The sequence below is a fragment of the Apis florea genome, unplaced genomic scaffold, assembly GCF_048593485.1.
Source record: "Apis florea isolate Af1SG1 unplaced genomic scaffold, ASM4859348v1 contig_3158_pilon, whole genome shotgun sequence".
Taxonomy (NCBI): Eukaryota; Metazoa; Arthropoda; class Insecta; order Hymenoptera; family Apidae; genus Apis; species Apis florea.
Genome location: NW_028256713.1, coordinates 3,938,333 through 3,966,073, shown reverse-complemented (window position 1 = coordinate 3,966,073; position 27,741 = coordinate 3,938,333). Strand labels below are relative to the sequence as shown.

Genomic DNA, 27,741 nt, shown 5'->3' with positions numbered 1-27,741 from the left:
CCTATAGGAGCATCTACATGTAGAATTTCAATAATCATTCTTGAAACCCATCGCGAACGATCGTGTTTTTTACTTCCGCGCGAGATATCACCTGAATATGCGTTTCCTGTTCTGATCAATTCTTTCAAATAAATGGGGTTATATCCGTTAACAGCATTCATCGTAAAATGCGTGCATCATGTTTATGGACTATGAGGAATTTGCTAGCCTTCAATTAGACAAGCCTATACCTGATATAAGAGTAAGTAATATTATGTGCACATCACATTCATTTCATTCAAAGTAGAACATTTCTAAAACGATTGATTTATAATTCCCTCTCTAGAATGAAGAGCAATTAAAGAAACATACTTTAGATCCTAGTTTGGAAAAAAAACCTATAGAGAGAGCACTTCATCTTTTGACGTAAGTGAATGAAGGTTATATGTACATTTGTTGATGATAAATCTGAGACAATAATGATTCACTTTCTCTGAAGGTGAAAATAATTTTAATCTTATTAATACTCACAGAATTGCTTTGGGCTTGGTTTAATTATAATTTTGCGCATAGTGATTCGAGAAGTAATATTGTATAGGATCTTGAATTAAATCACGTAATCCTGTGTGATTATCGTATCGTAAGGCTAGATAATTAACTAATTCTATAAAATCTAAAAAGAATAGTGATTATAGAAGTAATAAACAAATTAATTTTATTATATTAACTGCACATGTCCATATTATTATTCAATTAAATTTTACAACAAACAAATAAAAAAAGAGATTGATATACTCGATGAGAGATTACAAGTTTACGAACTTGTAAAAAAAAGTCTCCATTGCGGTATATTATCGTAGATTTTGTGTCACGAAGTTGCGTAATAGGCTATATAGAATACTGCGATTTAAGCAATATTCCTTTTCAGAAATATGTAAATGATGTGTGTTAAAACGATATGCATCATCATTCGAGAATCGTGACATGACTACATCGATTTGTCGATTACACAACATTGTCGACTACTGATCAACGCATCGCTTTATTGTATTACGCGCGACATAGCATTACGTGTTTTCATCGGTACGTAGGCTGTGTTCGGACTGTTCCGGCTAAACTCGGAAATACTCGATGCCTCGTACGACAAGTCACATATAATCGATACCTTGGTGTAGGACTAGTAGGAGCCCAGTTTAGTTGTCATCTACGTTCCGTTGTGTTGTTTTTCTTGCGTCAAGTGCGTCATGAGAGTGCGTACGCGTGTAACATCGTAACGTAAAAAAAATTAATCTCGTCTTTGCTCCTTTATTGTGTTTTCGTCGAATAAGATGCACTTTGAAAATGTTGCAAGAGGAAGCTCTGTACAAGAGCACATCTCCTCGGTAAGTAGTTGGATAGAGAATGATTTTTTAGTTAGTAAATCTAGTTCGTTATTATCGTCCGTCTTTTCATCCTTTCGGCTGTTTCTCTTTCGTATGAACTCATGCACGATTTCTAAAAATATCACAGCGTCGTTCAAGAAGTATACTATCCTGTCGTTTAAGCGTTGCTAATTATAGTCCTTTAAAAACACTCGTAAGAAATGACATTCTATTGTAACTCGTAAGCAATTTACTAAGACCTTGTTTGGGATAATAAAATTTCAAAGTGTAAGTTATTCAAAAATTTGATACTATTATTGATCTTTATATATATATATATATATATATATATATATATACATATATATAATAACATTATAGTAATAAATTTTATTGCAATAATGACAATTTATGAAAGATGAAAATTGTAAGAATACAACTAAGCATTCATATATGTATACTATAGCAGTGAAAACATTGTCACATGCTTCAAAAGGATATGTTATGTAAAGATTTTTGGCCTTGAAGGTTGCATATATTTAAAGAAAATGAAAAAACTGACTGATGGGATTATTTTTATAAAAATTTGATGATTATGGAAAAATTCATGCAAATAATTTTTTTAAATTTAAAATTTAAAAAAGTTAATAAGTTTTTCTCTGTATAATAATGAATAATGAATATTTATTGAAATATGATATATAATAGAAAATTTAGAATAATATAATAGAATAATAGAAATCATTGTTTTTATTAATTTATCTTTATTAATGCAACTATTGCTTTGTTTTGTTTGCTGTTATATGTATAATTATTTCAGGAAAGGCGATGAAATTCAAAAACTCAATTTTATACAAACATTACCAAACCTGTTAGCTACAGAAACAGAATCATGTATAATACGTGTAATACCAAAACTGCAGCAGTCATTAGCTACTGCATCCACGGAATTTCACATTGCAGCTTCAAATACAGTCAAAACAATTTTAGAACAGAAACTTGTCAATCATACTGTTTTTAGTCGAACATTCCTTCAAAGTATCTTAGATTCACTTGAAAAACGTGATCCAGGTAAAGAAATTGTCTTTGCTTATCCATTAGATTTGCTAGTTAAACAGTTTCATGCATTTGGTATTATTCTATATAACTAAATATGTATATATGTACATTTAAAGTTATCTGTCATGCATGGCTGGAGACCTTACTGGATGTGATAGAGTTACTGCCGATAGAAATCATAAGAAAGCAGGTTTGTATAGATGATCTTAGAAATTGATATTCAGAAAATATTGTCATTTAGAAGGGCAAATGTATAATATAATTTTTATAGCATGTAGGCAATCTTATAATATGATTATAGTACTTCAGTAAAAAATAAAATTGATTTATTTTTATTTTATTTGGCATTAGATTAAGCATCAAGTATTAAAATTCATTTGTTACAAAAAAATGTTATGTTTATCATCAATAATATAATTATCTTCAATGATATAATTATACTTCTTAAAATTTAAATATTATTAAAATTTAAGTGTAATATCATATGAATGATAATAGTAATACAATTATACAGATACTTCCATTGACTCTAAACAAAGGGCAATTATCACAGCCTATCTACTCAAGGATAATATGCAGCAAGATATTAGGAAAGATTTGTACAAGATTTGAATCTGGTCTGTGAGTATGTTTCATCTTATCAAATCTTATTAATTCTGTAATATTTTCATTAATGATCAATTAATATCAGCAACAATATTTCTAAATGAAAAATTAAACATATTGAAATTTAATAGTATACAAAATTATCCAAAGAAATTCATTTCAACAAAGTCATTAAATAAGTATATGTATTAAAATTGTTGTCAGGATACAGAAGGAAGTTCTACCAATGGTACATTCCCTCTGTCAGGATGTAAATAGTGAAGTACGAGCTAATATCTGCTTGCAGCTACGTTTCGTTGCTGAAGGCCTTAGCGCTGACACTCTAAAAACCTCTTTGCTACCATCTCTCGTAGAATTAGCAAGTGATGAAGAAAGCAATGTAAGATGCGCCGCTGTAGAAACAATAGCGTATTTGCTACCTTATTTTCAAGAAGGTATGCTTAATGACTAGTTGTGTATCATAAGTATTTCAAGTTTTCTATAATTTATAAAAAAATATTTCAAATTTTTAAATTAAAATTCAAGTATTTTAAAATAGAAATATGATAATAATTATTTACAGAAACGATAAAAACTATCATAGTGCCACTTGTTAAAAAATTATGTGAAACTTCACAGTCTATATATCACGACAATAACGTGATATGTATAATTGCCCAAGAATATGGAAAAATTGTACTTGGCCTAGAAAGTAAGATTTCTTAATAATTGAAATTTTGTTTTTGCAACTACAATATGTTCAACTACTCTATTGATATTTTAGAATGCTTATTACCCGCGGAAAAAACATGGTTTTTAAAATATTATCAGCAACTTGCACAAATGGGTATTCTTATAATGAGGAAAGAATCCAAGCATCATATTCCATTTGTAAGTCCTGTACAAAAACATAAAATTGAATGTATTTTATATTATAATATACATTTTACATTCAAAATACGAATCTAGATGGATATTGATCTTGAAGAAGACGAGAAATACGTGGAATGCAGAAGATGTTGCGCATTTAATCTTCCAGCAATGTTCATTTTTGTATCAAGTTCTCCAGATGATACAGATTCATTGCTTCTTACATTTACTGCATTGGCAAGCGATCATTATTATTTGGTTCGGAGAACTGTAGCGTGTGGAGTTCATGAAGTAAGAATTTATGACTTACAATTTAAAATTATGACACAAAATTTTTAATTGAAAATCATTATACAGGTAGCCAAAGTATTGGGTCCAAAAAGTGGACGGATAAAAACAGATCTAATAAAATTATTAAAAGATAATTCTGAAGAAGTTTTACAAGGTATAGTTCCTCATATAGCAATAATTCTTGAATGTTTGGTTGAAAGTCACGTTATCGGCATAGATAAAATGGTTTGTATGCTTTTTTTTATAGCAATTATATGAAATATATTTATTTTATTTATATAATTCCGTTTGTCAAATATAGGATTCCATTGTTATGGAAATAGGTAGAGCCTTATTGAAATGTGAATCGGAAATGGCAGGTACACATAATTGGAGATTAGTATCTTTAATACATTCACAGTTTGAAGTATTGCCTAAATATTTTCCAAGTGATTTTATATATTCATATTTTGTGCCAATGGCTTTTTTCAGAATATTACATGCTGTAAGTTTTGAATATAAATTCGTTTATATTATAATTTCGTTTTTTGCGATTATATATAATAAAATTTTTTTATTACTTTCAGAGGCCAATACCTATTCGTCTCTCATCGGGAAATCTATATCTTATATTTTTACGTTATAACACAAAACCTGCGCAAAGAGTAGAACTTCGTACTAAATTATGTACAGAATTGGCCAATAATACGAATTCTTACTCGAGAATGATGTTTGTTCGTATAATGGTAAAAGCTTTAGAAATTTTCTCCACTGCTTACTTCAAGGAGCATTTTTATACTACTTTATTAAGTTTGGCTGAAGATAATATAGCTAACATAAGAATGAAAGTAGTTAATTTGATGCCTCAATTAAAAAGTATCCTCCAAATACCAGCTGATAAAAAATTGTTAACTATATTAGAAACGACGGTGACGCATTTAATAAATAGCGAAAAAGATAGAGATGTATTAAATTCGTTAACAATTGTTATAAAAAAATTGGACGAGATAATACTTAAATATGAAAGCCGAACTGTAAGTAATATTATTTATAATTCAATGTATTAATGCAAAACATTTTTATATAAAAAATTTTGTTTTTTTACAGCCAAGTGGAGTACTTTCAAAACAAGAAATTGAAGATAATAGAAAATTTGAAGAAGAAAAGAAAATATCAGGAATAGCAATTGGAAAAGCTCCAGCTCCGAAAAAAGGTACATGAGAAGAAATTCCAATATATTATAATTAAAATTATTATTAAAATTATTTTCATTTATTTTATTTTATTTTATTTTTGATTAAAATGTTTAAAATATTTTAATTATAGGCGTATGGCGACAAGCTGATTCCTCGAAAGCGTAAGTATATATTATAATTTGAATATCTATTCGTGTAATCAATTTGGAATATATAATTATTTTTTAATTATATTTTAAATTAATTTAATGCTTTTTATTCTATTCCTTTTTCAGGCCGCAAACAACCTCCAAAGGTAAGTATTTGTTTTTCGTTGTTATTCAAATATAGATTATTTCACACAATAGTAATTAAAATTAACAATATTTATTATAGATAGCATAACCTCTCCTCGTCCATCCACTGAATCATTAAAAACAAGGTACATAAGTTATATATTTATTTATCCATTATATATACTTTTATAAATAAAAATAACTTTAATTATAAGTGTTGTACTAACATTCGAATAGAACTAATTATTCGAATAGAAAAGATAGACTCTTTAGAACTGATGAAAAATAAAGTTGTGAATCTGTCTCTATCTTTTTTAGTTTAGTTAACAATTTCAGCAAAAACCTAATATCAAATTCTGCATGCTTTGCATCTAACAGAATTCAACTAACACATCCTTGGGAAAGAATAGGGTATACCAACTCAAATATTAATACAGCCCATACTAACTTTGACAATGGATCGTGCAGTGATTATCTAATGCAAAAGACTCAGCAAAACCGATCGAAATTATCATTGCCCTTCATATTGTGGCCGGAAACATGTGAATGCAATTATGGGGAAGAATATACTTTTCATTCTTGTCCCTCATCCGATTATGCAAAATCTGTTTTTTTGGCGATCATGAGAGAAAATCGGCGAAGATCGCAGCAAAATTTTCTATTAACTCGAGATTATGCTCGCGAATTTTCCACTAACATTGCCAGCAAGGACACTGCCACTGTAAGAACGCTTGCAGCTCACTATAACTCTTGTTGGCCTTGTAGCTCTATGCCCGAGATACCGGTAATGCTGTCGGATGACGAATTCCTTGTGGATGCTGGTATCAGGATTCCGGTGCAATTCTCTCAGAGTACTTCCAAGATACCACATTTACAAGATTCCATATTTGGTAAGAGAAGAACCTCGTTCAATCATTTTCGGCCTACTGGCATGAATTTCGATAAAGGAAAGCCTAAGAGGAATTCTTCCGTTGAATATGAAGACTGTATAAAAAGAAGAACGACTATTGATCAATCTAACCATGCCAGAACTTCTATCGATTGCGAGGATGGATTAAGATTGGTGAAGGAAAATCAACAGCTTGGTAAGAAAGATCCGGTATATGTTGGTCCATTGATAAGATCGAGATTTGGATTCGGTATAAATCAAGATAGGACGATGGACGACAAAATGAAAAGACGAAATTCGTTAATATTAGATAAAGAAAAACCGAAGGTTGTACAATCAAAGTGCACGTTAGACAGGACTAAAAGGAATTCTGTAAATTTCGAGAAAGGAAAGCCTAAGAGAAATTTTTCGGCCGAGTATGAGGACGGTATAAAACGAAGAACCAATGGTACTAATCACGTGAAAGGTATACGATTACGATCGATCGATTATGAAGATGGTTTGAGTTTAGTGAAGGAGAATCAACAACAAGATAAAAAGGATCACTTATATCTTGGGCCTGTGATGAGATCGAGGTTTGGATATAGCGTGAATCAAGAAAGGGCAATGGACGATAAAATGAAACGACGAAACTCATTGATATTGGATAAAGATAAGCCTAAAATCGTCCAATCAAAGTGTATGCTGGACAGAACTAAACGACATTCTGCAAATTTTAGTTTAAAAATGTTAGATACGAAAGAGACTAAAACTACTTTGAAGGATCAGCATAGCTTAGAAGTGACCGACTATACACCGTCGGAACGACTAAGCAGAGCTTTAAGACGATATTCGACATTAGATGTGAATCATAATCAGGGACATAGCAAAATACCCTTAAGAAGTTTTGTACGTCGTAGTAGAACTGCACCTGCCACTAGGGCTTCCAGCCCTGTGGGTTCACAATTTAGGTATGAAGAAATCGATAAGCTGTGCCGAAAATTCGAGGAGTATCAACTCTATTAGTGTAATTACATCAAACGCATTTACGTATCAATATAAAAGGAGAAAAAAAGAAGATATAGCTGTATGTGCTGGTTCGCATCTAATTACAAATACGTTGTATCAGGGGGATAGTAAGATTTTGTGGGATACATTTTATATATGTATATATATTCTGTGTATTTTAACCTTTTATAGAATCTTAGGTTTTTCGAATTCAGCATTTTCTTTGAAATAATGAGGCATTTGAAAACTATTATGAGGTTGTTCCGATTTACGATTTCGTACAACCTTGTATATTTCTCACTTATTTATTAGCTAGCTTAATGATATATTTTTCTATTCGTATATAATTGGCAGAAGTTAAAAGAGAAGGTAAATCTATAATATTTTATTTATTATCAGTAATCTATTTTAGACATTTTTTTTATTTTATCATATTCCCACATTATATTGAAAAAAAATTTATATTTCGATAAATCAACTAGGAAAGTTTATCAAATATTTTAGTATTTTTAATAAAAAGATACGCATGCTTATGTTGGAAGACTGTTTATTAGACGATGCTGTATCGAAGTTCGTAAAAGTAAAAGAATAAGACTATTTTGCACTTTAATTTTATAGCTGCATATCTAATACGTATTACTCTATAAAAGTTTATTCACTGATTGAATAATATATTCTAATAAATTATTGTATTTAGGGAATTACACACGATAGATGACGAGATAACAAAAGATAGAATTTAATTATTAATAGCCAATTTTAGGTCTAGTCTCGAATAGTTATAAAAAGCAGGGCTAGTTTTAACATCTGTAAAACGATGTTTTTTAAATGTTCGATACGATTTTTTGTATCTTACTTATTTTTTTTTTTTTTTTAACGAATTCAGTTGAAACATGCCAGTAAAGGCTGATAATTTTTAATAGGATTTTTCGTCATTGTTTTTTATAACTTGTTTTTTAATTTAGCTTGAATAAAAAAAAAAAACAATCTAATGTCATATAGACGCATATAATAACGAACGATTATAATGATTATATATTAATTTTATTATTATATCGTATTGCATGGGAGGTGTTATTTAGTAGCTATTGTAATTTTCGATCGGTTTACGAACATCGCCGTTAATAATTAATTTTTATTCAAAGAACCAGTGAACTACGATAAACGAAGTAACTTTTTGAGCGCAACTTTAGGGATTCTCGATTCCCCGATTTCCCTTTAAACACGTTGAACGATTAAAATTCTTCCCTTGCGTAGTGGATTGGAATTACTATTGTGTCTTAAAAACGAGAAATATCTACGAAAATATCATACAGTCTTAAAGAATATCACATACATGTACACACACACACACAAAAATATATATGTACATAGACTGACCAAAACGATTTAACAAATGTCTAATTATTATAAAGTAGTAGTCAAAGGAGAGAGAAAATTAATGAAATTTATCGTGAAACTAAAATAATAAAAGAGATACCAATATGTATCAAAAGGACAAGTATAATATCTTCGCAGAATATTTTCATTGAGCTTCTAATAAATGTATTTTGGGGTGAAAGATCAAAAGACAAAAAAAAAAAAAAAAGAAAAAGAAAAGAAAAGATATAAGACGCTTCAAAGCCAAAGATAATGATACGATTAAATATCAAATGTACAAACCCTTAAAAGGCATTATGTACTTGTATCATGTACATATACTGTATAAGCCTTACAGTGCAAGTGCCATTGAATTGATTGGAGACTTCAACGCTTGGAAAGAGGGTGACCGTACTGTCGAATGGAGAATACAAGGTAAAACTTTGAAAAAAGTAACACCCAAAATACATAATGTCCAGCAACTGTCACGACGACGATTATTCGTGATTCGATATTTAATATCACGATCTTGATACGTTGCTCCGATAAAGAAAGATTATTCGTAGCTATAGTTGGCTTGTAAAAAATATTGTTCAAGAAACGAAGCATCGACTATTTTTCTTACACATTTATTATTGTAACTAGCTCTTTGTCCATTCGAGTTTAATTTCGATCCCTTTCATCTTCTTTCGTTCGTTTCTCCCAATTTCATAATTTTCGAGGGTTGTAAATCCAATTTTATATAGAACGTTTTTTTTTTTTTTTTTTTTTTTTTAATAATCGCTAGTCAATCCGATTTCGCAAAGGTTTTTGCCTATATAGCAATTAATCGTTATTGGTCTACAATTTATACTTTTTCTCGTACAAGCTACTGAACACCGAAGATAGATCACACTCTCTTTACGCTTAGAGACTAGAAAGAGATGCAATTTACCGAATCGATTGTTGCCGCGTAAACGATATTAATTATTTTGTTATAATTGTAAGATCTTACGGCTACCGATTTATATGGTAACATAGCGAAGCTTGTTGTATTATTTTTATAGGAGACTTTAGGGTAGCGTCAGCCGTACGATTTCGTGAATCTAATCACACGTGGTGCAAAGAAGTTATTCGAATCGATCGAGTAGAGAAATTTTACGACGGATTGATGTATATTTAAATAAAACAAAACTTGCGTATTTCGCCGAATCGTACGGTTGTTGGTTTACCATGCGACGAAACTTCTTTTTTATAGGAAATCTTAGAATATATTATATATATATATATATAATATACACAGACACACACTAATAAGTATATATTTAATGAATTTTGAACAAATTGTTAAATGTGCAACTATAGGGACAGCCGTAGCGCGTTTCGAAGAAAACCAAGCGAAAGTAGAGAGCGAAGAACGTTTACTTGAGCACGTTAGGAGGATAATTAGGAAAAAAAAAAAAAAAACAGGGAAAAAGTAAAATTTCTCGAATCTCGAATATTTTCGCCCAAGAAATAATCGCTTAAAATGCTGCTCCTTATTTTTGTACAGATCTTAACGTTCGTAATATTAACTTTTGTGCCAGAAAGTAAAAATATGCAGTATATTATATATAACAAGTAAAGAAAAAGAACACACACACACACACAGACATTCGTGCTACTCTCGTTTTACGTAATTGTTAACGTATTTGTTTCTTTATATACGTAGAAAAGAAAGAAAAAAAAAAAGAAAGAGATGAGCACTTTTATCGCTGACACTGTTATATGATATATATTATACGTATCGTTACGTATGTCGTGTACGTAAATCGAGTAAAATCTGGGAGGTAGAATTTTCTTTATCCTGGACATCGTCGTTCGTCGATCATTTGGAAAAAGAAAAAGTAATAATATATGGTGACCATTGAATAAGAAGAAAGAAAACGTCACGTCACGCGTCAATTGAATTTTATCGCATTAGAAACTGTTAGAAAGAAAGAAAGTTTCCAAACGTTATGGCCTGCGTGTTTCTTTCGGGAAAGAGTAATCTGTGATGATAAAAAAAAAAAATAAAATAAAATAAAAGTAATGATACATATTTAAACGCGAGAATAAAATGGAAACAAATAAATAACGCGAAGAGAATTACGTTCGTGTAATTATGAACGTATCGAATTCGTTGAACGATATTTTTATTACTCATAATTGCTCCCGTAAAGAATAAGGAATGTTACAAACAGAGAGAAGTGTATTTTTGTGAGGTATATCTGTAAGAAACAAAAATCTAGTTAAATGTGAACAACTAAAGAACAACGCGATCGTAGATTTTATTGGCTCTATCGATATATTATACATCTGTTTTAATATACGTTACAAACAATAAATCGAATCTTTTTTGTTACACAATCCGACAATCTTTATCTTCTCGATTATCCTTTTCTCTCTCTCTCTCTCTCTCTCTCTCTCTTTTTGTTTTTTTTATTATTGAAATAAAAATTTCAACGAAGGGGAAGAAAGAAAAGGTAAAGAATTTCTTTTTAATTTCTTTATTTCTTCTACTTTTTTAATAAATCAGTGACTCGAGTCGCTACAAACTGTGTATGAGTTCCTTTTATAATTTACTTACGAAGTATATAATAATGATTTTGTTTGATCACCGATCGCTCATTCACACGCACCCGCTTACCTTGATTATAAAAAACTTCGAAAAAGATAAATCGATTGGAATTTTCCACTCTCCACCCGATGAAATGCGTTCTAAACGTGAGACAATAGCCCGATACGTTAGTTCCCATCGCTTATCATTTTTATTTCATTATTTATTTCATTATTTGTCCATCGAATTCCCTCCCATGTGAACAGTGGCGACTTTTATACTATATGCAATAAGGATTTCGAAAATAAACGCGGCATTTATGTTATATTATATTTTTTTCTCGTAAACTCTCGACAACAGATACTTTCCTTTTGACCAGTTGTAAAATACTGTCTCTCCTCTCTACATATTTTTTTCTTCTAATTTTTAAAATCCCTCCCTCGCTCGAGAAAGGAGAAACTAAACTTTTGAAGGACGATCTCTGATGATTGGCTTTTTTTTTCTTTATATAAAATTTCCTATAAACAATATCTTTTCCCGTGGAACAAAGATTATTTTCTCGGAATTACATTCGAACAGTCCGAACTGAATATTTTCTTTCTTATTTTGTCGAGAACGGATTGTCAAAGTAAACGGATTCCGATTTCTTCATTTTCTTATCTCGGTACTTTTCGGTAAAAGTATTCCCTTATCATCTACTAGAATTCACGCTTTCCTCTTTCTTTGTCTTCTCATACGTATCTATCTTTCGAATTTATGCCGTTTTAGGGTGAGTTAGAAGTAAACATCTGAATAAAGATGGCACGGTGTTCATCACATGCGAAACGTTTCAGGCGGAACCAACTCCCTTGATTCGTACGTTTCGTGCTCTTTCCATTATATCTTTTTCTCGTTCTCTCATTCGCACAGAATCATCGGCTGTGTGATCAACGGACTGTATGTACGGGAGAAGTATGTACAGAAGACTTCGTGGCTCGATGCTATCGATCTCGTCGAAGCAACGCTCCTCGCATTCCTGCACTCGACATCCTTTTCCCTTCTGCCGCACGGGGATGATATATTGCACGTGTAAAAATTAACTGCGTTGCTCGAAATGAATATCAAAACTGAGCTTAATGTTATTAAACGTTCTTACGATCTTATTATATTATCGGAATCGATAGAGATGGAATTACGAATTTGATCAAATATCGTAAATATCTTGAAATAAAACAAGAAAGAAAGAATAGAAAAAAAAAAGATTGCAAGTGTTACGATAAATTGTTGTGTAAACTCTTGTTTTGGAATATTAACATTAATTTTTTCGTTAATCGGAGTAAAATACATATATTCATATATTCAATTTTTCAAGAATCTGATTAACCTTAATAAAGAACGATATTACTGACATTTTTGAAAAAAAAATAGTTGAAGAATCATTCTCTTAAAATTTCAAATTTTTGGATACAACCTTCCTGTCTTCAATTGCACTCCAAGAATCAAGTAGCCGCGCCATTAGCAATTCATCGAACTAAAACGTTCGTTCTTTTATTCGAACGATATCGCAAAAAAGAAACGAGACGCTTTAAGAGCTTGAAGAGCGGAGGAAGATGGCGTCCCTCTCGATTGCACTTCCCCCATTTTTACCCGTAATTGCTACGATCGCGTGCAATCGAGAGCACTTTCGTCGAGTCGGTAGCATCGATACAACCACGAGGAACGAATTGCTTATGCATCTGTGTTCGTGTTACGTTCGTGTAAGTACGCGCAAAACGATACTCACTCCTTTCAATCGCAAAATTCTAATACGTATATATAGAACAGGACTTAAGTTCGCAGAGAGAGAGAATAAATTTAGTCTATCTCTTGCGTTTCTTTTTTTTTTTTTTGTTTTTTTTTCTTTTTTTTGTTTTTTTTTTTTGGTTGTATTCTTCGTATGCTACAATTTGTATGTGTATATGTGAGTTAAAAGCGTTTCAGATTGCTCGTATCGCATAAATAATCCCTGACGACGACAATACGAATCGCTCGCAGTTCTCTCTCGCACTCCTCTTCTCTTCTCTCCTCTTTGTCTCTCGAGAATCAATTACCGCACCGTTGAACGTGCAATTATACGATGCAGCATCGTACAACTCGCGAGCGAAATCAATCGAAACGCGATAATGGCTCCAAAGACGATTCGAGCGCATTTCATCACACTAGTATATCGATTTCTAGCCATTCCATTTTTCCTTTTGCTTCGTATATAATATATAGTATATATATATATATATAACACACACAAGTAAAAATCGTTCTCCATCTCCAGCGACGATTATCTCGGATCACAAAATAAAGAAACCTTGGTTAACGCTAATGCCACACACCGACTATATGTACAGAAATTATAAACAGAGCATATTATATATTGTATATAATACCCTTGAAAACGTTACTCGCTATTCGTGATCAATAATATTATCGTTAGTAAATTCTTAGATATGGTTGTTCGAGGCCCGAAGACTGGCACGCGTCATCCCTGACTTCCAGCAATTCCGTAACTTCGTCTCAAGCTCGTCATGCCTGGAGGGCATTCTGATTCGGAGATCGATCGAATCGCAACATACGCGAATACACGACTGAATTTAAATATTTCTTTACCATTTTTAAATAGTTTGATCCTCTTCATTGACTAGAAGCTACGTTAATTTAACAAGTCTTATAATAAATGCAATCGTTACTGTGCCTTTGTAATATTGTAAAATTCGAAGCGTTGTCTCGATCGATTGTCACGTACGTCGCGAATCAATGTGGAATGGATAAGGAAAGAGAGAAAAAAGGGGGGAATTCTATTCGCAGACAATCGTGTCGCTCGAACTATCTCCTTCCGTACAGCGAAACGCGTGGCCAGACTTGAAAACCTGCTCGCGATAGTTCCTTTTACAGTAAAAATATATTATCGCTACAATAGTACTTAATTTTGACTAGCATGTGTTTATAGAATCGATTACCAATCCTTATACAACTCGCTAGAATCGATAAACGCGATCTTATTTAAACGCATATATAAGTACTTACATACTTCGATCGCATCGAAACTTGTTATTCTCGATTGGCAATCATTATCAATATAATAGAGTTGCGTAAAAATCCGTGAACACACAAATCTCGTTCACGCATCTCTATATATTGTATATATATATATATATTATTCCTCTTAACGTTCTACAATATTTACTTGAAAATTGTATGGTACGATGTCGGCTTTATCTTAATGATTATACCTTTTTCTTTTCTTTTTAAGAAATTACGATCTAATAACTTCCGCTGGGACTCTACGATCCACGCGAGTGTAATATAAAGATCGATCGTTTAATTCTATTCTCGGATAATCTTGATTTTCGATAATATTCATTTTTCGCTCGATTAAGTATCCTTCGTGTCGTGTTCTATAAATCATTCGTATGGAGACTACGAGTTCTCGTATAACGTATAATTAAGCATATGAAATTCGAGAGCTTGGACAGAATGACTTGGTATCTTTCGAATTTACCAAGCAGAGCAAATACGTAATATTCTTTTTTCTTTCTTTTTTTTTTATCATTTTTTTTTTCTTCCTTTTTTATGCTTTCAACGTCTCGTCATATCTACGATATTATAGAAGACACAGAACACGTTCGATACACGGAATGCAGAAAAAAAAAAATATATATATATATATATAAAAGGGAGAGAAACGTCTCTCCGTTATAAAAAGAACAGAGGTTAATCAGAAAATTATATATAAATCTAGCTTCTTTAGATATTTCCTACAATTTAACCACACAGCAACTATTATTTCATTTTTTGTTCAGTCTTGTGATTAATACTACTTTAATACTTTTACAATTCGTTATAGAGTCAACTGTAAGTATATAATTCTTTATATATGTATAACCCCTCTGTGTACCGAAGAGCCGATCGTTTGCTCGTTAACTCATTCGGCTCGATCCTTAAAAATTCGCGACACGATAAACAGGATAAGCGTGGCGTTGCTACAGCGATAGTTGTGATTGCTTCGACAGAAAAAGAAGATGAACGTATACGAGAACAATATCCCGGGGCTTGAGAAAACGACGGACGTAGTTGACAGTAGAGCGTCACTATAATATAATATATTACAAATTCTGTTCCGGCACGATGAAAACAATTCCTTGCATGTTGGGGGAAAATACAGCTATATTGTCATTGAATCGTGATTCCCGGTTTAACTTTACATTGTTCAATGAATCTCTAATATGCAAACGGTAAACGCTCATTACCGTTGATCTTTTTGATTCTGAATACTGATTTGATTATCCACTCCGCAGAGCGCAACATGTGTACATGAAACAGAGAATAATCCATTTTAATATATTTCAATGCGAAAACATTCGATATCGATTCTTTCATTTCTCTCTCTCTCTCTCTTTTTCCATTTTTCTTTCTTAATCTGCATATAACTCCTAGCATTTCTATTATTGCGTTCAGTATCACTGCATAATATCATACCGACCAACTCAACCAGCGCGTTATCATCCATTATTCTCGATGCAAGGTTTCACTTGCGATCGCGAAATTTTACACGCGTCATTTTTTTTTTTTCTTTTATTGCTTATTTGCGCGATCTCGCGAGTTAATTCATTCGAATGAGCAAGCAAAAAATTAAATTTAAATGCAGAGAAGACTCACGGTTATAGCTCGCACATATGTATAAATGTATAGTTTTTTTCTTTCCCTTTTTTTTTTTTTTTTTTTTTTTTAACGACGATCAAAAAAAACTTCGAAGCTGTGCAGACGTAAGAAGATAGGCCTAACTAATTCGATTCCTCTTCGATACGTCATACGACTAGCTCTTTCGTTTAATCGTCCACGATAGTTTTATTTTATAATATCATACGATAGTTTCATTTTATTTTATATCAAAAAGATCCTGCACCATCGAAGTAAAAATAAATATTCTTCGTTTCTTTCCCCCACCCTCCCTCCTTTTTTTGTTTCTTTTTTTTCTTTTTCTTTTTTTTTTTTTTTTTTTCTCTCCTTAAAGAATTCCATAGACATATAAACTCTTCTTCGCGCATAAAAAATGACATAGATATATCTTAAGTACGAATGAAAAATATTTTAAGTACGTTTCTATAATTATGAAGAAAAAAAATAAAATTATATTGCAATTACGATTAAGAACTAATTCGTTGCGTAAATACATATATATAATATATAATATATATATATATAATCTAGTAGGAAAATTATATGAATCGAACGCATATAATCGCGTAAAAATGGGAACATATATACGATGAGAATGATTACCGATTAAAAAGTCTTTGCCCGTGAATTATAAAAATTCAATAAAAATAATTCGAGTTTTATATTCGTTCGCGTACCCTTAGGACTTATTTAAAGATATCTCGTTTATAATCTATACATAGTGCCATCTTTGATTGCCCAGAGACTACGATATCCATCATATAAATCTCATTAAAAAGAAGACCATTTCACGGCTATATAAATGTTATCTTAAGCCTTTAGAAAATAAGTTGTAAAGATTTGAAAACCCTGTGAGTGCTATGCAACTGACTACTTTCATTGCATTTTCCTTCCCTTTTTTTCATTATTTTGTTCTCCTTTTTTTTTTTTTTTTTTTTTTAAACTTTTTGGTTGTATATTTTAGAATGTAAGTCGATGGTATCGCATTAACCGGTATAAACACGGAGCATTTAATTGCAATGCTCTGGTTTAACCGCTATGCAATACCCTATTATATAGAAGTATACTCATATAAAATAAAACATATCCAAAAAACGATATACTCATATAAAGTATACGATGCACACACTTCTTTTTATCCTAGGGCAGGATTCTTACTATACAAACTATTACAGTTTCTTATTGAGCATATTTTAGAAATTGTTTAAATCGTTGTAGGAAGTATTTCAATTGTATTGTATTGACTTAATTTCAACTATACGCTAGAATCTAGAATCTCTTATGAAAACTCACCTTTGCTCTGTTAGGTTCTTTTGATTGTGCGGATTCGCTTTGTAAGAAGACATTATCGTAAAGAAAGCCAGAAAGATAAGCGTTCTGAATAGGTTCCTTTTAATGTGATTTCTGAACCTTGGAAGTTCAAAAGATAACCCTCTCTTTCTCTCAAATTCAACGAAATGCACATTTCGTGTCATGCATTGCTTTAAAAAGCATTGACAATCAACTAGATACTTGCGTATAGTGTAAACAGTCATGATGCCCCAATTATAATTTCTACCATGAATACTCTTACTGGTTTTGTTTGGAATTCCTAGGAACTTCAAATTTTCCGCTCTCTTCCCAAACAATGTTGCTACGTTCAAGCTTCCTATAAAAACGATAAAATTAAAAAAAGAAAATAACACAGTATTGATGATATAATTCCATTAAACTATGTTACTCACATCGGGAAACAAAAAGTGTTCACGAGTAGGTTGCGGCTGTTCAAAAGGAGAGCTGCTCATATATCCAGGCGAAGGGGACTCGCTTTTCTCAAGTACTGGGGTAATATTTGCGTAATTGGCTGATGGTGTCGTCAACGTTCTTCCTTGCTCGACAAGAATACTTCTGTCAATCTTGTAATACTCTTTTCCACTGCGAGGACGAAGCGTCGTTGCCACTGCTCTGCCACCCAGTCTGAAAAACCGAGTAAAAGATCGAGTATTCTTCTTTTTCTTCTTCTCTTTAATGACCTCTTCTTCTTCTTTAATGACCTCTTCTTAGTCAGTGTTTCTCCACGATACGAAGAGGGTGGAAGCTTTAAGAAAACGTTAATTACATTCTATACAGGAGCATCTTACCTCAAACTATCCGGCGTATCGGATGACGAGTGAGACGATAACGACAACGTCTCGATGTAATCTGACATATCAGATGTACCGCTACTCGTGCTTCGCGAGTCGATGTAAGGGGTATTAGACACTTCCCCTGGACTATTGAAGCCTTTCGTTGCCTTGGGTAAACATGTCGGAATGTCAGCTTCTGCCGAAGAGGATTTCGTAGGGATTTTGATTTTCTGAAATTGAAAGGACAATTCTCGAAGTGGATCACTGGATTTTGATTTTCTTGGTAAACTGCTGTGATAACACGTAGGCGGTGAACTTTTTCTATAAACAGACAACACATTCTGCTTCCTCGTCGACGTCGAAGCGGTCAATGATAATTCGAACTCCACGAATTCTGCCGTTCTATGACTAAGAGATCCAGTGGAAACACCTGAATCGTTACTACTAGAAGAGTCTCTATTGTGGCCAGTTTTAGATGGAACGGAAGAGGAGCGTCGAATTTTTATGAACGATGGTTGGGGTGAGGTTACCGATATTTGTCCGTTATCTTGGTTAATCTTGACCTCTGAATTAACGCATGGAGAATGCGTTTCTCCTCTAACCAGAGAAGCTTTGTCCGCTTCGCTGGAACATTTATGAATGGTCAACGTCGAAGGGAACGTATGATTCTCATCATCCAAATAGTGAGCAGACTCTGCAGAATAAGATCGCTTTCTTAACAATAAACCAATGTTTCCACTTGATTCTGTCGCACCATTTCCGTCCAAGTAACGACGTCTAAGGTACGGGCTGGACAACATCGCCGAACCTGGAACACGAAACTCGGAATCGGATCTCTTTTTGCCGCTTTCCGACAAAGCGGAGCCTGATAATGCAGGATTGCTCGAACTCTTTATACCGCTGCAAATTCTGGACAAAATTTCTTTCGAGCAAGCATTGTGCGCTGGCTGCATCGGTAAATAGCCAGGGAACGGTTTCTTTGGCGTTTGCTTTTCAGGATCCATAACCAAATAATCGTTTTCGCTATCTTTAACATGGCCACACTTCTGGCATATTTTGGACGAATCTTCTGTGGGCGGTTCAGGTGTGTCGTCCTTAATTTGATCGGAAAACTTTTCTATCTCTTCTTGTGATATTCCACTTTTAGCCAAAAGGTCTTTACTGTTTTCATAATGCTCGAGGGATTGGGTAAAATCTATATTCGCGTAATTCGCCTGTTTAGACTCGGGTTGCGTGTCGATAACAGGTTCAACGTTCTCGTAATTGTTGGTTCTTGTTTCTGGACATTCGCAATTATCCTTGTTCTTATCTTCCACGTTCTCCGATTTCTTCACCCGTTTCGCTGTTGCGTAAATCGCAATCTCTCCGCTTGCGTTAACCACAGGCATTTTCCCTTCTCCAGAAAGTTTCACAGGATGCACAGCAACCCCGGTTGGTTCAATTCCTGCACCTCTTCTACAATACGGCAGTACGAAACCGGCCCAGCTCATCACATTTTGGCAGGGACATCCGGAGGATCTGGGAGATTGAACGGTGAGCTTGGCCGGACAGCCGCACTGCTGCAACACTACAGCTTGAGGTGTTTGCGGTGTATCGTAATTAGGATAAGTTTTTGGCAGTGCTAGGCATTCTTTGATTTTCCTTGGCGTGTCATAATACTGATCTGGTTGAGAATTCTGTTCCAACACCATATGGTGGCCCAAAATCGTCTTGGGCACGTCGTAATTCTCATAAGGACCAGCAGCGGCGGGTGTGTTTCGCAGGACCAACTGCTGCTTACGCGAATGAACGCAAACTTGTTCGTTTGGCAATGGCATGGGAGGTTTTTTAACCTTTTTTGTGGCAGTGGTTTGGGACGGTTTCGGTGGTCTCGGTGGCAGTGCGTTAGGACTTGGCGACACGCGTTGAACGCTCGATTGTTGCTGCGAGTTCTTCGAATTTTGCGAACAATGACATTCCATTTGCTGCGAACTGGAATAATCACTGTCATGACTGCTACTACTGTACGAGGATAACGATAATCGATCGAGCGTGCGTGGCTGCAAGTGGCATCCTAAATTATTCATAGTTCCTGCCGGACTGCTTATACTGCTTGCTCCGGTCGTAGTGGCTAAAGTTGAGGATTTCGAGACGGTTCCTAGCTTGCTGATACAACTGGCACATCGTTCGAGAGCGGATGTTCCTTGACGAGTGAGAGAACAGCTGCGCCATTCTCCCGGCTGATCAGGCAATTCCGAAACGGAGACAGTGTCTCTGCTACTATAATCCCTGTCAAGTTCAGTTTGTTGCCTACTCTCGGTAGACGACCAATAGGGCGAGCTCTCGTTCTTGCAGCTGTCGCACTGCTCTTCATACGTGGACGAGTAAACAGCCGAGGGGAAGAAATCGCTAGCCCTCGTTTCCGATCGGGAGAATTGACGGCGCGGGCTTTCCTGCATTATCTGCTCTCTGCTCATTGGTCGTTTTTTCGTCAGCTTCCCTTCCGCCGCTAATTGCAGCATCTTTACAATATCTTCTCCTTGATCCGTTATTAATACGTGAAGACCTTCCCCTCGGCCGCATCTCGAACCACCCTCGAAGCAAAATCGTCCTTCCACCACGCCGTATCGCCGAAGATGCGCGATTTCCCAAATACCAACTAATCTCGGAGGTATACCGACCGTGATACAGAAACGACGATCCTGAATGTGTAAATGAGCTGGGCCATTTGTGAGCTTCGCTTTCGATGGAACTGTGGAAATTAGGATCAGGAACTGTTGATCTGTGGAAATAAAATGATTTTAGTTGTCAAATGAAAAGTGTTTAAGTCGTGATTTATTTTTGATTTAATTTTTTTCAACGAAAATGCACTTTACCTTCGCCCAAATTGTTAGAGATTTTCACTTGCCATTGTATCAATCGTTCTCTGGTGTCGAAAGCCAAAACAACCGTCACATCTTGACATATTATAGCTATTGTGTTTGATTCCTTATCAAGAGTGAAACCACTCTCTACACCGAGGAAATGTTGCAAACTTAATGAAGCTTTCGTTTGACCTTGTTTATATCGATCCTTGCTATCTCCGTAAAGTTGCAAATGAAGACAATCTACAAATAGGAGTAGGATGTCTTCTATGTAACTGTGCGTTGTTTAAAATAATTGTTTAAAATAAACAAACGGTCGAAAAACGTTTAAAAATGTTTTTGCGAAAATTTTTTTAAATAAATTTGATTAAAGTTTTCTGATATTTCACGCTTTAAGTGACTAGTTTAACACTTATAGGCAGATGTAAAAATACAGTAAATCCTATGTTAGCCCCTTCTACTGTACTCTTAACTAATTCTTCCTAAAGAAAATTTATGAGCTACTGGTGTCCCTAAGTTTTAAAATATCCTTAACTTACAAGGGCCAGGTATTAATGGTTATTGCCAGAAGCAAAGCTCTTCTTGGAAATTTTTTGTTTCTCCAGCTAGTCAATCTGTAACAGATGTGCCAGCTGCCACCCTAGTATAGGGACACAGGGAGGAATTCTTTATGCTGATAACAAGTAAGGAAATTCTTTTAGATAGGATTAGAATTGTGATAGGAAATGAAATTGTTACTATTTTTTAGAGTCACTTTTTAACAACTGTTATCTTCTTTTTACAGGTGTAGCTTAAATATTAACTTTTTTTTTCAATATTGATAAGATTAAAAGGGCTCATTCTTAAAATGCATATGAATAGTTCATTGTAAAGAATATATACATTGGATATTATACAAAGAGAAAAGCGTTCTTATATCTTTAAAGTAACACCAAAAAGAGAGATATGTATAATGTGCAACATTTCCTGTTTGTTATCTATATCTCTGTGTGAAATTTCATGTTTTCTTTTGCTTTAGTGATAATGTTTCATACTTCTATTTATGATATAATAAAATGATTTTTAAAATCTACTTTTATACGCAAAGATGAAGTTTATTTAAAAAAACAATTTTACCTGCAACTGGTGATAACTTTCTCATGACACACCATCTTGATTTCCACTGTAATGCAAATAAATAATTTTTGAATGGCTTAATAATTATATTAAATTGATGAATTTCATAATATATCATTGAATATTACTAATAATAATACAAAGATTTGATCATATATAATAAATATCACATATAATAATGCTTATGTTACATGTCTTATGTTTATATAGATTTATTATGCATAAAAACATTATACATATGTAATATACGTTTGCTTGAATCCATTTGAACCCTCTATGATAAAAATAAAAGAGTTTCCTACCCTTTTTCATCTGAATGACTTCTTTGGTACCCCAATGTAAATAAAAGAAAATGAACTAGCTTTTTATGGCTTTATGACTCTTCATTTCTTTTCACATTAAATACTTCCTTAAGCTTTCAACAACTACTTCATAGTTGTAATGTTAATTGAAATCATATCATGATATCTTAATTTGATTTCTTGCTCATGATAAATAGAAATTAATCATTGTATTGAAATTTTAATGATCTTAAAAAAATAAATATTTGACATTGATAAAAGTTTATTTAAATAAATAAACTTCTAATTATTCATGAAACTGTATCCATGAACATTAAATATTTAACAACTATATATTAATTAAATGTATATAAAATTAAAAATTATTTTTATAACATAATTTTCAGCATGTTATTATAATTTATAATATATGTTGATGAAAAAAATGAAATTTAATCATATATAATTTGAATTTGAATTTTCATATTTTTCATTGATTCAGTAAAAGGTTGTATACATATGTATATACACTTTTCAAGCAATATACGAGTATTTAACGAGAGTATTAAGCGCAAGATCTTTTACATTATTATGTAATTTTTTTTTATTGAAATCATGTCGTATTTAAATAATTTTGAAATAATTAAATATAAAAATGAATTTGAATTGAATTATGATTCATTAGGACGATTTTCCAAATGAGAATATAGAATACTGCGTAATTTTATCATTATATAGATTCACGAGATAAATTAAATTATGTTATATTGACAAATAATGAATTAAACAATTAATATTCATCGGACACTATGATCGTAAATGTAAAGATGTAACTAATTAAGAAAAAATTTAAACGGAAGTACTTACTTTTTTGCCATCGCGAAATTTGACGTTTCCCTCGATAATACAATTGTTATCCACCATTGTAGAAGACTGCTACTACTGCACTGCTTTTAGGTGTTTTTCTCATCACTATATAAAAGCATTCGGTTTACTTAACGCTGCATATCGAGACACTATAAAACACCTTAGGATACTATGAACAACAAAACTTCCTGATGCACAATCTTTTTCTTACTAAACATCAACGACAATTCTCTTTTACGAATCACGCGGCAAAATCCATACTTCGAACCGATGGTACTGAGCATCCATCTTGACAATCTTAACTTGCTGCGTGTACTGCTGCGGTCCTGCTCCCTTTCGAAAGCGTATTCTGCACATTATCCATTCCCCTGCACTTTGGTCCAGTGGCGTAGCACCTATGTTTTTTACTTTAATAGACTTTCTTCGAGGCAAGCGCCGCTGGAACTGAAGCTGCCGTTTACAATAAATAACTATAAAACCGAATAACTTATCGATTTCATACTATTAATTTAAATTTTAGAAAATTTAAAAAATTAGAAATCACATTGTATTTTTTATTTTGTCTCGATATAAAATTAAATCAAAGAGATTCATTATATTTTGAATAATTTATATGAAATTAAATTTTGGAAACAATTATCATAAATATTAAAATATTATATTTCACTATGTATTTTTTTATTATTGTAATGAAAATTCTTATTAAAATTACATAATTTTGCAAGAATTTATAGAAAATTTTTTTTATAATGTATAAGAGTTTTGAATTTTCCGCAAAATTTTCTTGCTCGATAGTGGCGACATAAGAAATCAATTCATCTATTTACTATCATAGTTTATGGTTTATGGATTTATCATGTGTTTATAGGAAAACTTAACCTGAATCAATATTTTAATTTCTTTACGATGAATACACCAATATTGACAAAACAACAACAAAGACATTCATTATCAGCAAAAAAAGGATCGGTTAAAGGATTACGAAATGTCTTAGCACAACCTCAAGATCATTATTGGTATGGTAATTTTAATTCATATGTTTTTATAAATAATTATGAAACTATAACTTAATATATATAATTTAATAAATTTTTATTTTTAAATTTATTATCTTATCAAGATTTTTCCTTTTTTTATAACAACTATAATAATTATATGTTATTAGGCCAATTGTAGATTTAGAAAAATGCCCATTATTAGAAGAACTTTTGAACAAGTAAGTTGAAACAATTTTAAAGAAAAAAAATAAAAAATATTCATATAAATTAATATCTTTTATAATAAATATAATAAAATATAATAAATATATAGATTAATGCCAGCTATAAAGCGGCCATCTCATTCAATTCCATGGTCACAACTTAGACATATGAAAAAAGCAGAACGTGTACAAGCTAAAAAAGAAGCACTTCAAAAAGATGAAAATATATCAAATTCAGAGCTAATGTAAGTATTTTGAAACATATTAATATTTTTTTGATATGCATTATATATTGATATATATAAATTTTTAAAACTTGAACCTTTTTAGAAATTCTGTGATCTTAGGCATAAATGCTATCACAAGATCTTTAGAGAAAAATAATGTTTGTTGTATTTTAATGGATGCAAACATTTCACCACCACTTTTAATAAAGCATATTATTCATATGGCACAAAATAAAAAAGTGCCTTTATTATTATTATCTAAATTAAAGTCTATAACATTACACACTATAGGATTTGCATCTGCTGCATATGCCTTAAAGGTAAAGTTATTTGAAATATACAAATAATATTAATCTAATTTTATTTTATTTTTATAATTTAAATTGCAGAATGTTGTGATGGATTCTGTAGATCATCATTTTCATCCTTTATATGTAACAATATGTGATATTTTTAAGGATATACCTGCACCAAAGAATAAACTTCAATTATTCCAAGATATTGAAACATCAGAACAAATCACTTTAGATGAAGAAAATAAAATAGATGTTCAAAATGAACTTCAGATTGAATCTTCAGAACCAATTAAATTTACAATATCTACAGATGTATATTTGTATAGATCTTCACGTAAAGAAAGAGTATTTATTCCACCTAAATCAAAAGAAAATTCCACAAAAGAATCTAAAGATACAGAACAAAATGATTTTATTTCTGTAACTAATTATGATTCTGATGAGTTTGATACAAACATTAAGAAAAATACAAGATATATCAATATTTGTGAAAAAAAGCATTCAAAAAATGGAAAAGATCATACAAAAATAAATAATGTATCTTCAAATGTCAAATATTTACCTTTGAAAGTTAAACGTTTACAAGGTAATATTAATCGCATAAAATCTACAAAAGTAAATAAAAAAAGACAATAATATAAAAAAAAAAATTAATATAATTAAAGATTTTTTTATTGTACATGTTAATAAATATTGAATATATAAATACAATTTTTATTTCATTAAATTAATAAATCTTATACATATAGTATGCATATGGTATAATGTTATTTATAATAACAAAACTATTTTTATTATTTATATATATAATATATACAAAAACTGCATTTTTCATATAACTCAATTATAGCATTTTTAATTTTTTACTTTTTATAATAAAAATGTTTTTATTTTTATTAATTATTTAAAATATAAACAAATTTATTATTATTACTAATTATATATATATTAACTATGTATATTCTGGCCAAAAAAGCCTCAAAGTCTTAATATTGTTACATTATTTATTATTTATTATTTGATTATGTACTATAATAAATCAGTCTTTTGTACATATCAAATCCACATAAAAAACATGTGTTTTTCACTTGTTTATAGAAATTATATATTTTTTATATATAGAATTTTATAAAATATTATAATTAAAGATACAAAGAATATTTATTTCACGTATATTTAATACCTAAGAAACTATAATATCACACAGGCAATGTAGAATTTACAGAAGATTTGAACATTCTTGTAAAAAACATTAGACCTTTTGTTCCTCCTGGTATATGACTTACTAAGAATGATATCATAGCTATTAATTGTAAAACAGCACACAATACTGTTAATGGTGTAGATTGTAAATGAAGGGCACAATAAAGTGTTCCTATCAAAGTTGCAAAATAAGACACACTAAAACACCTTCTTTCAGCAGTAAATAATGATTTTAAATAACTCAATGGACCCAAAAGAAAGCAAAAGCTATAAAAATTTTTTTAATATAATTTTAATATAAATTTGCTTATATTATCTTTATATAATTATATTTTTATTCATAAATTTACCTTGATAAAAAGAAAACGCTTCCTAAGGTGTACAAAAGTGCAAATTTTCTCGCTTTTAATAGTAAAACTGGAATATAAATCGCCGACAGACAGAAGCAAAGTACACCCATAGAAAAGCATACAACAAATGCTATTAGTCTTTGTATTCTTGTCTGTCAAAAAAAAAGAAATTTGCGATGTTTTTAAAAACATTTAGTAGTTAGGTTATTATATTAACAATAAAATGTATATACGAACCATACTAGGACAACATTCCTTTTGTGCTCCTTGAATCCATCCTGTTTCTTCTTTGTCTTCCTCACTTTTTCCGAACCATTTTCCAATATTTGTTTTTGGTATTGTCACCGCAGGTACGGTAATTTTAAATTGTTTCTCATTTTTACTGCTAAGAAGATATTCATTTAGTTCTTTGTTAAGATCGGCCATTTTGACACGTCGTCATACTTTATGTTTACACGATTATATACACAAATTACAAACAACAATTTTCATAAGTTATTTTTCTTCATAATATTTATTAAATATTAATCTGAAAATATGACATATTGATTACTATTTTCATAATATTATGAAGAAAATATATATATGTAGTACTACAGCCATAGATTAAATATGGAATAGATCTAGTATTGAATAATTTTGAAATAATTTAGAAGCTATATAAAAAATATATTTTACATATATTTATTTTTATACATCTTTTTAAGTTTTTATGTTATATAATATATATAATATGTCACTATATATAATAACTTAATATACATATATTAGATATACAAAGTAATTTGGTAATTGATGATATAATCGAACAGAAGATAATTTTATGTGTAAAAAATTCCATTAAATAATAAGTTTATTCTATTTCCTACCTGTTATTAGTTGTATTTGTATACTTTGATAAAATATATTTTACGACAGAAAATGTCCAACATTTAATACATTTTTTGTCTTAAGCTTCAAAAAGACTACTTATCGATATTTATTTTTTATAATAAAGATTAAAACACATTATTTTAAAAAAAGAATGATGAAATGATGTGTTCAATTGATTTTGTATCTCATCTATAATCAGATATTAAGCATAAGTAGTACTTTCCAAACAAGGAAAACAAATAGTCAAAAAAAAACAGATATGATAAAAATATAAGAATCAGCGCCATCTGTCGAATGTTAAAA

At 31.4% G+C, this 27,741-nt stretch overlaps 4 protein-coding genes across 9 annotated transcripts; 2 read left to right on the top strand and 2 right to left on the bottom strand.

Moving 5' to 3' along the window:
- The first annotated feature begins 39 nt into the window (after positions 1-39).
- Positions 40-9,085, top strand: LOC100863358 (serine/threonine-protein phosphatase 4 regulatory subunit 4). Of its 3 annotated transcripts, none has more exons than XM_086909451.1 (17): positions 40-241; positions 326-405; positions 2,161-2,411; positions 2,516-2,589; positions 2,914-3,020; positions 3,210-3,439; positions 3,568-3,696; positions 3,769-3,875; positions 3,954-4,145; positions 4,212-4,370; positions 4,447-4,629; positions 4,712-5,158; positions 5,232-5,337; positions 5,451-5,481; positions 5,596-5,615; positions 5,696-5,741; positions 5,974-9,085. In XM_086909451.1, the coding sequence occupies exons 1-17, from the start codon at positions 179-181 to the stop codon at positions 7,487-7,489; spliced, it is 3,741 nt and encodes a 1,246-aa protein (XP_086765577.1). In that variant the 5' UTR covers positions 40-178; the 3' UTR covers positions 7,490-9,085. The 3 variants fall into 3 exon arrangements, with proteins under 3 accessions (XP_086765577.1, XP_086765578.1, XP_003698617.1); XM_086909452.1 differs by having other exon boundaries at positions 64-241; positions 6,361-9,085; XM_003698569.4 differs by lacking the exons at positions 40-241; positions 326-405 and adding an exon at positions 1,130-1,361.
- LOC147657445 (uncharacterized) lies at positions 5,596-25,723 on the top strand. Its single transcript, XM_086909458.1, has 7 exons — positions 5,596-5,615; positions 5,696-5,741; positions 24,157-24,304; positions 24,454-24,504; positions 24,600-24,734; positions 24,820-25,036; positions 25,106-25,723. Exons 3-7 carry the CDS (start codon positions 24,195-24,197, stop codon positions 25,646-25,648), a joined length of 1,056 nt encoding a protein of 351 aa, XP_086765584.1. The 5' UTR covers positions 5,596-5,615; positions 5,696-5,741; positions 24,157-24,194; the 3' UTR covers positions 25,649-25,723.
- Positions 17,192-23,660, bottom strand: LOC100872033 (uncharacterized). 3 transcript variants are annotated; one of them, XM_086909456.1, is made up of 7 exons: positions 23,500-23,646; positions 23,289-23,393; positions 22,141-22,186; positions 21,037-21,267; positions 18,197-20,942; positions 17,801-18,032; positions 17,192-17,724 (listed from the first exon to the last, which is right to left on the bottom strand). In XM_086909456.1, the coding sequence occupies exons 2-7, from the start codon at positions 23,343-23,345 to the stop codon at positions 17,716-17,718; spliced, it is 3,321 nt and encodes a 1,106-aa protein (XP_086765582.1). In that variant the 5' UTR covers positions 23,346-23,393; positions 23,500-23,646; the 3' UTR covers positions 17,192-17,715. The 3 variants fall into 3 exon arrangements, with proteins under 3 accessions (XP_086765582.1, XP_086765583.1, XP_003698818.1); XM_086909457.1 differs by adding an exon at positions 22,443-22,670 and having other exon boundaries at positions 23,289-23,643; XM_003698770.4 differs by having other exon boundaries at positions 23,289-23,660.
- Positions 25,663-27,741, bottom strand: LOC100872271 (uncharacterized). Of its 2 annotated transcripts, XM_086909459.1 has the most exons (4): positions 27,435-27,741; positions 26,803-27,094; positions 26,566-26,717; positions 25,663-26,482 (listed from the first exon to the last, which is right to left on the bottom strand). In XM_086909459.1, exons 2-4 carry the CDS (start codon positions 26,989-26,991, stop codon positions 26,212-26,214), a joined length of 612 nt encoding a protein of 203 aa, XP_086765585.1. In that variant the 5' UTR covers positions 26,992-27,094; positions 27,435-27,741; the 3' UTR covers positions 25,663-26,211. The 2 variants fall into 2 exon arrangements, with proteins under 2 accessions (XP_086765585.1, XP_003698820.1); XM_003698772.4 differs by lacking the exon at positions 27,435-27,741 and having other exon boundaries at positions 26,803-27,291.